At 37.7% G+C, this 16,943-nt stretch overlaps 1 protein-coding gene across 2 annotated transcripts in view; it reads right to left on the bottom strand.

The window, feature by feature from the left end:
- Window positions 1-16,943, bottom strand: part of AP3B1 (adaptor related protein complex 3 subunit beta 1) — a 310,175-nt gene that overhangs the window by 157,843 nt on the left and 135,389 nt on the right. For both annotated transcript variants that reach the window (XM_050946875.1, XM_050946876.1), the window contains exons 12-14: window positions 16,211-16,273; window positions 15,165-15,297; window positions 6,666-6,775 (exon numbers count right to left, since the gene is read on the bottom strand). In XM_050946875.1, coding sequence (XP_050802832.1) covers window positions 6,666-6,775; window positions 15,165-15,297; window positions 16,211-16,273 — 306 coding nt within the window. The remainder of the gene's footprint in view (window positions 1-6,665; window positions 6,776-15,164; window positions 15,298-16,210; window positions 16,274-16,943) is intronic.

Genomic DNA, 16,943 nt, shown 5'->3' with positions numbered 1-16,943 from the left:
CTGGGCATAAGAGTGTTTATTTCTGAGCAGGCGACCAATCAGGCAAGGAAGTTAAAACTGAAATAAAATCCCAATACGAGTTTGGAGATTTCCCTTGAATTATGATCTACGACTGATGTAAAGTATGCGTGTGGAATTTCAAAGACAGTTTCCTTTGCAAGACTGCAGTAACAATGCCAAACCTCAGGTAGCTCAAAAACATGGCCTTGACTGGCTGCTTTCTGAAGCCCATTTTAAAGCCAAAGCACTGCTGTGTCAGTAATTTTTGTGCCTTCACTCGTTTTTCTCACAGACTTCATAAACAGGATGAAACAAGTCAGGTGGTACCTGCCTTCAACAGCTATGAGGTCATTTACTTCCAGCTAAATGATCACTCATTTTGTAGTCAGATACTGCTGTTTGCATTAGCTGTTCACACGTCTTGAATGTAGTTGCAAAGATGAGTCTCTGTTCTGGGAGCACTTCTTGACAAAAAACTTGCAACATCTCCAGGCAGGAGGTTTCACAGAACTGGACTCTCTTGTACTATGGACACCAGTCTCTTTACTGGGATCACTACAGCTTGCCACACGATATACTCGTTGCAGATGCTCTTGCTTTCTGTAGCCTCTGGATTTTAACTTTGTCAGTGTACTGGGCACTTTCTGTGCCACATGACAGATACTATCTTTTCTAAAAGAAAGATGGACTCAGTTCTGTTAACAGCCTCTCTATATTTGACACCTTGTAGTTTCTTTCTAATGGCTGTTGCCTCCCTTATTCTATTCAATCCTTCTTCACTTGCTTTCATGCATATCTTCATCATCTGATTCTTGGACAATAATGCAGAGACTTCAGGAAACTGGAGTGGATCTCCTGAGACTCACTACTGGTTCCATGGTTTACCTATAGCTTTAACCAATAAGAATGTCATAAACCACCACTTCCTCTAACTTATGGTGCCTCCCTCTATTTGTGAAAAATCCCTGTGATGTTGCACTCTATATGTTTTATGTAAATATGTTTATGAGTGTGAATATGATGTAACTGGAATATGCTTCATGCAAAGGGTCTCTTGTAAGGTATCATTACAAACCTTATAATCTACTGAGTGTGTTCATGCTATCTGTACGAATGTATCATTCTTGTATCTAAAATTAGAAATATGAAGTATTACTCTGAGGTCCTATTGTAATTATGCAAAATGTGGGCCATTAATGGTGGCTTAAAATCTTGATGGCTCCCATTATTTAGAACAAGTAGTTGCAAATGTCTCTGTTTACTTGTAAGCCTTCCTGTGTGAGTCAGGCTGGAAAGAATGGAGGCTTGGTGTCTCACAGGACATGTGCCCATAACACCTGATACTGGAATCCATCTTAAACCTGGTGTTTTTCCATTTAGAAGGAAGGGTGTGGAACCCAGAGAGAGACAATGGATTCCTGCCTTGTGCCAAAGACAAAGGGAGCGGGAAACAGAACAAAGGGGGCAGCAGCCATGAGAAAACCCCTCATTACCACCTGAGCTGGAACAAACAAGGACTGTACCAGAGGAAAGGCTTGGGCCCAAACTAAGAAGGAGTCTAGTCTGTGAAAGAAGCTTACTGGAACATCTCTGAGGGTGAGACTTACCTGTATTCAGTTTCTTAACGTATTAAGCTTAGATTTCCTTTTTTTGTTTTTATTTTGCTTGGTAACTTATTTGTTCTGTCTGTTATTACTTGAAACCACTTAAATCCTACTTTTATACTTAATAACATTGTTTCTGTTTATTAATAAACCCAGAGTAAGTTATTAATACCTGGGAGAGCAAACAGCTGTGCATACATCTATATCAGTGTTATAGAGGGTGGACAACTTATGAGTTTAAGCTATATTTATTTGGGGTTTGGATCCCATTGGGAACTGGGCATCTGGGTGCTGGAGATAGGTGACTTTCTGATTGGTTTTTGGTTAAAGTCTGCAGTTTTGGAGGCGTGGACCAGACCTGTGTCTGTGTTGCAGCAGACTAGCATGTCTGGCTCAACAAGGCAGGGTTCTGGAGTTCCAAGCTAACAGGGAAAACAGGCTCGGACAGTTTCAGCACATCAGGTAACAGTCCCAAGGAGGTCTCTGTGATCGAATCAATCACAATCCCACCACAATCTCCTCTATGTTAATTATATTCCAACTACAACTCATTATGTAACCATAAAACAAAATACTAAAAATGCAAGAAAATGAGAAAGTGATTTCACATATTGCAGGAAAATAACTTGTGCTATGATTAAGTTATTTCTAATATTATGATATACGGATGACTAAAATGCTATAAAGAGTTGAATATTAGGGTGCAATGAGGGTGTTAAAACAATGAAGTGCATCTTCTGATTTCTGTTCTTAACAGAATGAAGAAGAATTATGTCAAATAGTTTGATTTTACTGACAGATACATGGGGACGCTGTTGGTAAATCAAACATTTCTGGTGAAGTTTTGTGTCCATATTTATTTGCAAGTTTGAGCTTGCAAATAAATTACATTCAAAATTCAGCTTGGTTAACAACTATTTTCAAAATCAGCAGGTTCAAATTATGTTAGAAAATGTTAGCAGCTTTTAACAAAAAATGCCTCTAAACGCTTATAGAAGATTGATTCTGAGATTTCAGTCTAGTCTATTATTTTCTATCTATACTGAAAAATGCAAGACGTTACAACAGTTTTTGAACATCCACCCTTTGATTTCATAAAAAGGATAACATAGAACGTGGATGTGTCAGGGCAACACAAAAATAGATAATTAATGAGGATCTTAGCTATTCCAAAGTGCTCTCAAATTTATGCATGAGCATTCAGGTATTGATTCCTTTGAATCACGTCACTGTTCTGCAGTACACACATTGTGCCCCATAAGAGAGCAACATAGGACACATTTAACAAGTACTCTTTCTCCACATTTTTTTTTTTAATTTTGGTGCTATTAGGTATATTAAGTAAGGCTGCTGTCACACGCACCTTTAAAAAACAGCAGACCTAACATCAAGATGAACATCACATAGGTTTCTCATCCACAATTTACTAAATTTTAAATTGTAAAGAGTGATGACAGATTGTCTACTTCATGGCTGGCAGTGAATACTATCATTTTTAAAGAGCTTCTTCAATTATTAAAGCTACTACATTTTTCAGGTACATCTCAAAGTTAGAAAGTGAGGGTTCTTGGGATGTGTGAAGGGAGGGGTTGGCACACAGCTGTATTGAATAATATTTACTTACACAGCTAAGCACTCTGCAAAACATAGAAAAAGACCTGGGTTCCTGCCCAAAAGAGCTTATGAGCTAAGTTCAAACATACTACAAGTAATAACAGGAACAAGTAGGATAAAAGGAAAATAATGATTTTAAAGAACACCATATGATGAGTTCCAGTCATTCAGAAACAACACTGCACTGTGCAGGGGGTACAAAGCATGGACTTGCTCAGAATTTTTGTTGTAAATGAGAGATTGAATCTATTAGGGATGGTCTAGACAATATTTGGTCCTGCCATGAGGGCAGGGGACTGGACTCGATGACCTCTCGAGGTCCCTTCCAGTCCTAGAGTCTATGAATCTATGAATTAGCATGGCCTCAAACAGCCCTGTAATTATTTGTTATTGAACTTCTTAACACTGCTTTATAATTGGTCAGACATATTTAGCTTGCTGTCCTATCAAATTTTAAATGACTCCTGAGGAAACTTCCACAAGAATTAGTAAATTTCATACTGGGTGACACCTCAGAGCAACATTGCTGCACAGGATTTTTCTTCCTGGATCCAGTGTCCATGAGGCACCTCCTCACTGAAAATGACAAACCCATCAGCCGGATACAGGTGAAATTCAGAACAAAAAACTCTGAATGCACAAATGGCACTCTATCCAATTTGTAGCCATTAAAACAAACGAAAATACCCTAACAAAACTATAAACACGTACATTCAAGGAAAGTATATTTGGAATAGATTAAAAGGAATTATTTTCTAGTGACAAGTGTCTTGTTTTTATTTTATTCTTTTTATTTAATTTTTGTCATTTTCACAGGGTCAAATTCAACTCTGTTATAAACTGGGACAAAAATATTTGCCCTATTTACATGAAAGCTCAATGTAGCTCACAGTATTTTACTCTGTTTTCCTTTATGCACAATTTCCTAAGATGCCAAACTCTTACATCAATCATATATTTATTCTTACAACTGAAAGTCCCAAACCCCACTTACTTTTAAGTGAGCCACTTCCCCCATACCATTTAAGGAGGGGAAACAGTATAATAGGCAAGTACATCTTTTCTAGTTTCACTAAAGAATCTTGAAACCAACTTAGGAGGGGTGACTGTTTCCAAGCAAAACCAATGAAAAAAATTGCCTTACCACTCCTTTAAAAGAGACAGAAGTTTTAAAATCCTTGCTTAATATCTCACACAGCAGACACTGAGGCAGATATGTTATTTTACCTGTCAACCCCTTTGTGAAATAAAAATATATATATGTATATTTGCAATTATGACCTAAATGTTAAGAGCACACTAATGCATGGAAAAGTAAGAGGAATGTGTGCCACATGCAAACACTGAATCCTGTTTTATTTTAGTTCTTATACTGAGCTTTTAAGATCCCTGACATCATTCACTGACCACCTTGGAAGTTTGTAGAAAAAAATGCATATTATAATGCATTATTTGAGATATAATGCATGGCTATGTTATTAAAGACTGGACATGCAATCTTAACTTGGCATTACCTGACATATGAGAGCTTAACTGGGAGTTTTTAAAGATCTCTTAATATAATTTAATTGAATTTCTTATTATTGACTTTTTAAAGGAAAATAAGTCATAACTAAAATTAGTTGGCTACACAGAAGAATACCCTATCCCATACTAGGCATGCACTGAAAGAAACAGGGCTCTTAGGGACAGACAGTAGGCCTTACTCTTGATGATCCAGCACATTTGACTCCAGCAGATCAATTTAATAAACAAAACTCTTATGAAAATGGGACAGTAACTTTCTAAGAGACTGATCTAAATCTAAATCTAAAGTCTAGAAAAATGTCAGTCCACTATTAAGTCTTTGATAGGGACTGGTATCTGATGCTTTCAAAGAAAGTGCAAGAAAACCACATAGTGGACAATTATGGAATTATGGAATTAATCAGCCCACACAGGAAATTTCTTTAACCACTAGAAAAATTATAACCATCACTTCCCACGTAACCCTGGTCCACGCTAGTGTTAGGTCGACGTAAGGCTGCTTATGTCCACCTAACTGTATAAATGTCTACACTAAAGTGCAGCTCCCACTGATATAACTCACCCACCACACCAACTTAATAACCCCACCTCCAAGAGAGGCATTGCATTTAGGTCAATGTAGTCAGGTCAACACAGCGTCAGTGCTGATACTGCATTGCTTACATCAAATGTTGCTGCCTTTCAGAAGCTGTCCCACAATGCATCACAGTGACCACTGAATCGATGCAAGTGCTCCTCGTAAAGATGCACATCGCCCACACAAGGAATGTAATGTGGACAAGCAAAAGTGATGTAATTACTGTGATGGCTACAGTCAACGTAATTTAGGTCAACTTAATTTTGTAGTATAGACTTGCCCTTAGAGTGCACTCTGATTTCATTTTTCTTAAAACTTACATTTTAAAAGATAGGTTTAAACCTTCCACCATATCCCAAATCAGGAGCTCAAGCCCTGTCACTATTTAAAATTTTTTTGCCATTTCTTGCCACTGTATGATGTATGAATATATCAGATCTACAGTAATACAATCCCACACCACAACAATATTCTGTCATCTGCTTCTTGCAAAGCCAGGGGAAAGCACAGGTCACTCATTAAACCTGAAATGCAGGGATCATTTTACTACTCTCCCTAATAAACTGAGGAAGAGAACTGTGGTGCAGGAGATGCTAGTCTGACAGCCAAAAGGCCAAAGAAGGGGACACTATGTCAAACAGGTTTCATGGGTGTACTCTTTCTGGGAGATACTTCTAGATTTCTAGTCACTAAGGATGCTCCATCTTGTGGACATGCAAGCCTCACTCGAGGTTAACAGTTCCACTGTTCCAGCAGAGTTTAGCTGTGGTGGGAGGTCACAATTACACAAAGTGATGCAATCTCTTTGGTAACTTCACCCAGTCCCTTAAGGGGCTTCAAAATTAGCATGATTAATATAGATTTTGATCCAATATTACACTGAAAGCCAATGAACAAGGGCAAAAAACCAAGAGGAGGAGCACTCAGATGCAAAATAATAGAGATACTTGGGGTATTCAGCAAAACATAAATACTGCAGATACCAGAGCTAATAAAATTTTATTTGATTAATCCAATCCTGTTTGAATTAGTCTGTTTTTGCAAATACTATATTCAGACTATTCTGAACCTTTTCTTCTTCATTAATACGCATTTGATATAAGTGAAGCCATGAACATTTTAATAAAATAGTAACCATTCAAAATTTGTATACAGGGTTTGAACAACCCTGACAGAAGATGAGATTAAACTATGTTTCGAAGTGCAAGCCATGAGAACTTGATCCTATCCAAAAAAGCCACAGACTTAACAAATCAAATGTTTTAGTTTACTTGATTTATATTTTAATGCTTCAATTTTAATTAGTTAATAAAGAAAAGACAGAAGTATGCATAAATACTCACAGTAATAGTGTCCAAGAGCTTTGCCATATGTTTAATAATTTCACCATGGTGTGCGGGCTGTGTTTGTAGCAGTTTCTTAATGACAACTACACTTTCAGCAACTACTATTTCTGATAAAGACAAAAACAAGTTAGACCAGTTTTTTTTAAGAAGTGTTTATGCATATGGAATACAAATAATGTGCACCAAATTGTCAGCTACTGTTTCAAAACTGTAAATGATCTAACAAGTTTAACTGCAAAACTAATTTAATTTACAATAGTAGCATAAATGTGCAGATCTTTTCTAAATCTGAAGACAGGCCCTGCTCCAACAAGCAAGTTATGAGAGGGAAAAAAGAGGAGGAAGGATCGTGGTAACAAATAACAAAAGCATGTCCCATTATACACACTTCTTGAGGATTCCTTTTAATTAAGTTGTAATGTGTCTGTACTTAATTTTGTTATTTTTAAATAAGTCATTATAGAGGCACATATACCTATTCCACATAATTAAATTGTAGTATTTAATGGACTCTCAGAGAAATATAGGTTGTTCAGAAAATTGCCAGCTAATTCAACAAACAGTAAAAATAGCTAAACACTGCATTTGCACACTCCCCTCTCCCCCATCCTCTCTCCTAAATCCATAATCTAATCTCTAGTACATTCAAATGAGGATCCTAAATAGGCAAGCTGTTTGAAGATTTATGTCCAAGTCATGCACTGGAATGCTTAACTACTGTAACAAGTAACATTCGCAGCCTGATCAACTTGTATGAAATATGCAGTTTTTGAAGCTGAAAAACCCTCATTGGTGCAGAGGTAAGCTCCTATGCAAGAATAAACTCATGTAAGGAAAGATGAAGGAAAGTCAAACATAGTCAAGGTTGAAACCAAAGCAGTAAGTAAGTAAGTAAGTAAGTAAGTAAGTAAGTAAGTAAGTAAGTAAGTAAGTAAAATAAATAAATAAATAGACAGACTGTTTTCATATTCACTAGAAAAGGCAGACAATTATTTTTCCTCATACTGTACATGCACTTTGAAAACAATCATTGGGGAAAGGTAAACTTATATTTACCCAAACAGATCACAACATCCTCATATTTGGATACTTAATCCAACACATGGACTTTTCATTTTCAATTTACATCAGTAATCAGAAAGAAAAGGAAAGATGTACAAAAGAAGGAGTACTGAGGGAAAGAAATCCCTTAAATATTACCATGGTCATCTAGAAATTAGAAGAGCTCACTGTGGTGGATTTTTGTTTTAAAAATTACAGCTGCAGCTATCCATGGATACCTCTTGAACCTCTGAAGAGCTTAAATTTTAGCGCCCAGTTTATGTGTCATCCTCCATTTGACATGACAACTAAGTCATTTCTCTAAACTAATTTCTTAAATCAAGGTTACAATTACATAGAGACAAAAGTCAAGGCTTACCGGAATGGCGACAGGAAGTTAATCCAAACTGACTAAAAAGTGTGAATTTAAAGTAGATCGCATTAAGCTAAACCAAATTAAGGCCACTTTCATTCTGAATGAAACTGTCCAAACAGGGATTTAATGCAATGTAAGTAATCCACTTCAAATTCACATCTTCAGTTAATACAGATTAATCTTCCCGAGAATCCCTTAGTAGAAAAAACCCTAAATTTCAAAATACATCTCTTCCACAGACGCCACGGATTTACGCAATCCTACCGGCGAGTTTATTTTGGAGAGCATTTTGCCCCCTTCCACCATTGCCAAAAATTACAATGAAAGAACAAGTAAAAAATAAAATAAGTGTCAAACTTGTCAAGTGACAATTTTTCAACAAACCTGCAAGTAGTTTGGAGGGTTGAGGAGGGGAAAGAAACAGAATTCCCAAAAATAATTCTTGTAGTGACATATTTTCATTGAATCCCACTTACTAGTGAGGGTAAATGAACAGCAAATTAAAACAAAGACTATCTAAAACATTTGCATCTGCATAATACAAAGTTTGGAGAGTAACTGCTTCCACAAAAGGTGCTATCTAGGAGTCCCAATATCCCCACCCTGGCATCTTCTGTATCAGTCAAGGATAATAGGCACAGCCCTTTGGCTCAGTGTTTGTAATAATTTCAAGCAATGATAACATCTGATCTTTTTCCTTCCTATAATATGTAATAAGATATGGTCAAAATGCAAGCACAACTTTAAGTGTAGTGATATACACAGAACAGTAGAAATTGCAAACAAGCAAAATGAAAGTTAATTGATTATGCAGTATGCTTTGTTAAAAAAGATTATACTACATCAAACTAATAAAATCACACTCAAAAGTCAAGTGTTTATACAAGAAAAGAAAACTAGTTTAAACCAAAACCTAACTAAGGTGGGTTCTAAGATATGCTTAAAAGTCACAGGCATTGTGGAAATGTACAGGATAAAGTGCATTGCAAATTATGTACAAAGAAATGTAAGAAATATTACTACAGTAACCACTTTCAGAAGCAGTTAGAAGCAAATAAGTATATGTGATAGAAGGAGCAAGTTTGAAGTACTGAATTGGAAATATAAAGCAGATGAACTGGCATGATTCCAGTTAAAAGAATATAGCTGCCAATAAAAATGTTAAAATGTAAAGTACAAATGAGAGGAAAATAAATTAATATCAGAATACAATTGGAAGTAATCTAGAATAATATGCTGGTGCACCGTGAAGTTTATTTTCTGACTATGGAGGATTCAAAAACCAACAAGACATTCTGGCGAATATATTACTACATTGGCAAAAAACCAACAGCTGGTTTAACATCTCAGAAGTGAAAATCAAGCAGCAACATTAGGATGAAAAGATACAATCTTATAAAATTAATCCAATATGTGATGAGCATTAATCAAAACAAGGAAAGCTATATACAATTACGTATTCATCTGACAGTCTACGAACAAAAATTAGTTAAAGTTCAAATACAGATTGAGCAACACGGAATGTAATGAAAGAATCAGAAGTAACACAAAACTCCTAGACAGTCTTGACTGTAGACACACTATAGCAATAGTCCACAGGAATACTGGAGCTACAACTAAAGTAAAAAAGATTACAGGAAATGTAATGATAAATGAGGTATTAATTCTAAAACCAGCAACAGGTTCTTTTGAATGAAACAGTTCACCTGGGAGGTTTGGTAATTGGGAAACAGTAAATATAAAAAGGTATTCTGGTGAGGATTGTCTGGACAAACAGAAATTGTAAGATGTGTTAGCAGCTTCTCAATTCTCTACATCAAGTCATTGACCACTAATTACAACATTCTCGAATCACTACTGCAAGCTTTGGCAAAAGATTTCTACACAATATTGGAATGAGTATTTAACTCAGGAAACACAATCACCAAAAAAAAGCCTTTGACATATCAACTCATCAAAATCATACTGTGTTCAAGCAGCAAAGAATCCTGTGGCACCTTATAGACTAACAGACGTTTTGGAGCATGAGCTTTCGTGGGTGAATACCCACTTCCTCAGATGCATGTAATGGAAATATCCAGGGGCAGGTATATATATGTGTGCTAGCAAGCAAGCTAGAGATAACGAGGTCAGTTTAATCAGGGAGGATGAGGCCCTGTTCTAGCAGTTGAGGTGTGAAAACCAAGAGAGGAGAAACTGGTTCTGTAATTGGCAAGCCATTCACAGTCTTTGTTCAATCCTGAGCTGATGGTGTCAAATTTGCAGATGAACTGAAGCTCAGCAGTTTCTCTTTGAAGTCTGGTCCTGAAGTTTTTTTGCTGCAGGATGGCCACCTTAAGGTCTGCTATAGTGTGGCCAGGGAGGTTGAAGTGCTCTCCTACAGGTTTTTGTATATTGCCATTCCTAATGTCTGATTTGTGTCCATTTATCCTTTTCCGTAGAGACTGTCCAGTTTGGCCGATGTACATAGCAGAGGGGCATTGCTGGCAAATGATGGCGTATATTTCATTGGTGGATGTGCAGGTGAATGAACCAGTGATGGTGTGGCTGATCTGGTTAGGTCCTGTGATGGTGTCGCTGGTGTAGATATGTGGGCAGAGTTGGCATCGAGGTTTGTTGCATGGATTGGTTCCTGAGCTAGAGTTATTATGGTGTGGTGTGCAGTCACTGGTGAGAATATGTTTCAGGTTGGCAGGTTGTCTGTGAGCAAGGATTGGCCTGCCACCCAAGGCCTGTGAAAGTGTGGGATCATTGTCCAGGATGGGTTGTAGATCCTTGATGATGCGTTGGAGGGGTTTTAGCTGGGGGCTGTATGTGATGGCCAGTGGAGTCCTGTTGGTTTCTCTCTTGGGTTTGTCTTGCAGTAGGAGGCTTCTGGGTACACGTCTGGCTCTGTTGATCTGTTTCCTTATCTCCTCGTGTGGGTATTGTAGTTTTGAGAATGCTTGGTGGAGATTTTGTAGGTGTTGGTCTCTGTCTGAGGGGTCAGAGCAGATGCGGTTGTACCTCAGTGCTTGGCTGTAGACAATGGATCGTGTGATGTGCCCGGGATGGAAGCTGGAGGCATGAAGGTAGGCATAGCGGTCGGTGGGTTTTCGATATAAGGTGGTGTTAATGTGACCATCACTTATTTGCACCGTGGTGTCAAGAAAGTGGACCTCCCGTGTAGATTGGTCCAGGCTGAGGTTGATGGTGGGGTGGAAGCTGTTGAAATCATGGTGGAATTTTTCCAGAGTCTCCTTCCCATGGGTCCAGATGATGAAGATGTCATCAATGAAGCGTAGATAGAGAAGGGGTGTGAGTGGACGAGAGCTGAGGAAGCGTTGTTCCAGGTCGGCCATGAAGATATTGGCATATTGTGGGGCCATGCGGGTGCCCATAGCAGTGCCACTGATCTGGAGATATATATTGTCATCAAATTTGAAATAGTTGTGTGTAAGTATAAAGGCACATCCACCAATGTAATATACGCCATCATATGCCAGCAATGCCCCTCTGCTATGTACATCGGCCAAACTGGACAGTCTCTACGGAAAAGGATAAATGGACACAAATCAGACATTAGGAATGGCAATATACAAAAACCTGTAGGAGAGCACTTCAACCTCCCTGGCCACACTATAGCAGACCTTAAGGTGGCCATCCTGCAGCAAAAAAACTTCAGGACCAGACTTCAAAGAGAAACTGCTGAGCTTCAGTTCATCTGCAAATTTGACACCATCAGCTCAGGACTGAACAAAGACTGTGAATGGCTTGCCAATTACAGAACCAGTTTCTCCTCTCTTGGTTTTCACACCTCAACTGCTAGAACAGGGCCTCATCCTCCCTGATTAAACTGACCTCGTTATCTCTAGCTTGCTTGCTAGCACACATATATATACCTGCCCCTGGATATTTCCATTACATGCATCTGAGGAAGTGGGTATTCACCCACGAAAGCTAATGCTCCAAAACGTCTGTTAGTCTATAAGGTGCCACAGGATTCTTTGCTGCTTTTACAGATCCAGACTAACACGGCTACCCTCTGATACTGTGTTCAGTCACACAAAATTCCTTTTAGTAATCCATAGTGCTATAGCAGGAAACAAAAATAAAACAGTGAACCACAAGTTGAATGGTACAAATTACAATAATTTTCCCAAGTGAAAATTTAACCACTCCAGCACCGTTCAGAAATCCACAAATAAATTATTTAGGAAAAACCATACAGAATATTAAAATGGCACTGGAAAAAACAAGAGCTTCGAAAGAGGCTCCAACTTGCAGTGCAGCATTTTGTATGACAGACACATTTTACTAGGAAAATAAGGTTCATTGGTTATACATGTTAACTGAGGGCTGAAGCAATTAAATATGAAACTGAAGAGGCTATTTCATGCATATTACAGAATCTGTGTAAAAGGTGTTTTAAAAGAGGCTAAGATGTATTTATAGCAAGTACATTCATTTGGAGGGTACAGCCTCTTTCAACCACAGGAAGGCAGTATGAAGCACCTATTTGAGACAATGAAAGGGTATGCAAATAGCTGTCAAACTGTTCTTCCTTGTAACAAATTTGCTGGCTGTGTGGATACTTGGCAACCCTTTCCATACACAAAGCTCTGATCTTGTTGATACTTTTCCCCTGCACTAGCACATTACCTTGACCTTTAAACCAAGAAAATATATATTTTGTTTAATACAATATGCACAGTTAAAGTTCTCTTTTACTTTAATTACTGATAGATATCACCAGATCTAGTGTTATTCCCCTTATGAAGTACAGGGAATACTTGTTCAAATTGATATTTACCTACCAGAAAAAAAGTAAATGTTAGAACTCTGCTCACTGTAATTGCATTTTCATACTCTAGTACAACTTTTTAAAAATATATATATAATGAATTTGTGTAAGCTTGGCACAAACTGAAACAGAAAAAGTAACTAGGTCACCTCAGAAAGTAAACTTACTGAAATTATAGTTTGTACACTCGGGACAGAACAAAGAAGTGGCTTCATACTCAGTTTGTCTCTGACAGGTTTGAAATTAGTTTCTCAATCTTAATGGGACCAGCACCAGAGAACCCACCTTAGCAAAGCAATTGCTTCAAGAAATGAAGCAATCATGTGGGAGTTCTCACAGAGAAGACAGGAGAGCAGGCAGAACTTCTGATGTGCTGAGGAAAGCACAAGGAAATAAGAAAAACTAATTCTAAGCCTTGCCATACCTTCCACAAACAAGGGTGGGAAAGGAGAGAGGGGAGAATCTGTGTGGGATTTTGATTTTGTTTTATGTAAAAGTGCTATTATGTAAGCTTCTGTACGCAGAAATTTGTAAATCAGGTCCTGGAAATTGCTCAAGATTGAAAATTGCAGAAAGAATGCAGGGTAAGATGAGTCATTACCAAAACTTTACCCCCCCACACCCACCCCATTCCTAGATACCCTGACTCCAAATTATGGTAAATTCTTGCACAGGTGTGCTACGGGCAAGTAGGGGTTTCTTGTGCCCTCTTCTATGACCAACTACATGTCATTCAACTGATCTGAAAGAAGTCAAAAGGACAAGGTTGTTACAGCAAAGATATGGAGCAAAAGACCAGTAGCAATGCTTAATAAAAACTGCTGACAACTTTCTAATGCCTGTTTGTTTGGGGACAGTTCCTGATTTAGAAGTGATTGCAAGATGGACATCACAAACTTCTAAAAGCTGAAAACATCATGAGAGCATGATCATTACTTTCTCTTAAGTTTGTAAGTTACTGTATCTCCTAGTACCTGCAGACATATTGGGTGAACAAAGCTGTTCAGAATTGACTAAGAAATCCTTAGCAAAATGAACAGTGGCCCAGGCTACTAGAGGGATGAAAATATTCCATACTAACATGACATAAAGGAAAGAGCACGCTGGAAGAAACATTTTTCCTTTAGCCAGAAAGGTAGAGGGCATGAGAAGAGAAGGCAAACCCATATTCTGTTATTCAGGGCCACCAGCCACAAAAACAAAAATAAAACGGATATACAATTAACTGAAATAAAATATTCCAAAAAACTGTTTGATGATTTTAGCGACTGAATTAAACTAAGGCCTCATTTGCCTTTACAAAAAACTGACCTAAATAAATTAATGTTTGTACAGTACTTTGAGATCCCCGAGAGAAAAACTGAGCTCTCACAAACCCCACTGAAGTCAATGGAAGCAATAGGAGCTTAGCATCATTGAAAGAAAAATAATCAGGCCTCCTGTTTAGGTGCATAAACATGAATTCAGGAACCTAACTTTCAATGTTTTGACTAATATTATTTATCCCTCTTCTGTATCATTAGTCCCAATTAGTAGGTTCGTCTTTAAAGCTTACCCCTCTGAAGACTTGAGTATTTCCAAGTGGATTTTGCCAAACACACTGTATCTTATATTAACAGACAGTAATTGTAATTTCCTTATTTGTTCCATTCTGGGTGATTATTATATAACGGCACTAACTACTGGTGCCTTTGTCAAAAGACAAATGTGTAGTGTTTTGCTACAGTATTCTATTTGGCCTCTATCCACTCCTTGTGATCCTAAGCGATTTGTGTATAAAATTAATAGGAAGCTACATTACAAAACCAAACCAAGTTTGGAGCTGCCTATTCTAAAACTGATTAATATGCTCTATGATTTCACCATTTATATATACAAAATGCCATTCCCCTGCTTTTAGCACCCTCTGCAGGCTAACTGTTTTAATGCAACTGAACATAATATTCGACAAAATATTAAACTACTATTCGCTGTGAAACACATTGCATATCTTTTAATTACTACATTTGGAATAATTACAGGTGTCAGTGTAACTGCACACTGGGAGTAATGCATTGCTTTCTTTAAAGTGGAGTGGGGAGTCAAACTACGAAAACAATTTCAAACCACAGGATAAATCAAGCAATGTTATTATTTGTCTAGCTGAGTTTGTTATTCCACAGCCACGCCAATTGCCTTTAAACAGACATCACGATTCAATATACTTTTTTAATCTGTTGCTACCCTGTGGATCCTGCCAAGATGATGATTCAAGCTATCAAGTCACTCAAAAACATAAACAGAACAGTTATCTTACCATCCCTGTTGGACAACAAACACACTAGGCCGTTAAGGCATGTGTCAGTCACTTCTGAGATGTTGGTTGCGCATCTGCCTATAGCCTGAATTGTAGCTGCAGCAAATTGTTTATCTTGGCTTTTCACATAGGTCTGGAGAAAACAGGATTTCCATTAGTCAACACACTGGTCTTATTAACTGGAAACTTACCTTATTATCTGTATTAAATAAAGGTACTTTAGACTAAATTTAATTTACAAAGCTATATTGCACATTAGAAATAATGCTGCTATCCTGTATTTTTAAGAACATATTGTCTTGTCAGTTTGTCACCTGTGATGACAGAGGCCTCTGACTACGGGGGGCGGGGGGGGGGGGAGGGCAAGGGCAATCACCCAAAAGCAGAAATTACTTTGAGTGCAAGGCTGAAGGAGGTTGAGGAGCTCTCTCTTCAGGGAAGTTTCAGTCTATTTAACTAACTGCATATATAAACCTATGAATAACCAACCTGTCTGAAAAAAGAACTGGTTTCTTTTGGGGAACCCCAGCCTGAGAACTGGAGGAATGAAAATAGCTGATAGATGAGAGGAAGGACACACACTGTTGACACTACAGACTGCACATGTAGCAAAGATGTATAAAGTAATAGGAAAAATATAGCAGATAACACTTTACTCTATTCCAATTATTTAAAGAAGAGGAATTAGCAGCCAGTGATAGTGACCAAATGTTGCTAAATCTAAAACATTGTCTTCTTAACCCAGCTTAACAATGGAATTCCCTTGGCAGGATTTGTTTTAATAAACATTTGAGTTTCATTCCTTGTATTTTTGCCTCTCTATGACCGATAGTAGTATGCAGCAATGTTCAAAGCAAAACACAGTTAAAATAATTTATTCCACATCCCAGAAAAGCTCTATAGGTTGTATCATACAGTCTCTGTTTCATTCAAACAGCATCTTAGCAACAGGACTATCGTTTAAAAATTTCCAAGTTTATAACACATGTAATCCGTTACCAGAAGGCAATTTATGCAAGAAGAATACTCTTGAATTGTGCACAGACCTGAAATTCTCGAAGTAGTGTTGATATGTTGGCCTCATTTGCTAAATTTGTCAAGATTTCAAGCTGAAGGAGAGAAGAGATTTTATTACAAGTTGATTAAAATAAGTAGAAAACATTTTTTAGAAGTTATATGCATAATGTATTTTATCTAAAAGTACCACTTAAAAACTTAAGAGAAAACTCAACAGTTGAGGCAGAAATCTGAAGTACTCTGAAATGTTAACATCCTCTAGAATCTAAAGAATGTGCTTTCAAAGCAACATAGTAGGGCTCAGCCCTGCATTTCCCACTAGCTGTAGCTCTACATAGTGCCACTGTATTACCAGTAGAGCAGAAATGCTTTTGGTGATCTGTTTTCCAACATGATGTAGACAAAACCAAGAAAAAAAGAAGCATGGGACATGATTAGGCTGCGGAGTGGGGAGGGAGGGGAGCGGGCGGAAGAGAATAAGATGTCAGAGAGCAATTAATGAAATTTCCGCAACTCATTCTCAAAGCAGCTGTGATCAAGAGTCCTTATTTGAGGGAAATAGGTGCTTCCCTAGCATTCATCAAATTCTGTTTGACAAATTACAGTTCATCCTCAAAAATCTCTCCCTAATTTTTGGTGAGGAAAAAGATAAAATCACTCGATATGCTACAACTGTGTGCCAGTTTCATGCTTTGAGGCTGTATTAACTCTGAAGCACAAAGTTCCCTATATTGGAGACCTCCAATGCAGTCTGAATCCAGA

The sequence above is a fragment of the Gopherus flavomarginatus genome, chromosome 3 (assembly GCF_025201925.1).
Source record: "Gopherus flavomarginatus isolate rGopFla2 chromosome 3, rGopFla2.mat.asm, whole genome shotgun sequence".
Taxonomy (NCBI): domain Eukaryota; kingdom Metazoa; phylum Chordata; order Testudines; family Testudinidae; genus Gopherus; species Gopherus flavomarginatus.
Note: the sequence above shows the minus strand (reverse complement) of the source record. Positions and strands in the feature narration are given on the sequence as shown.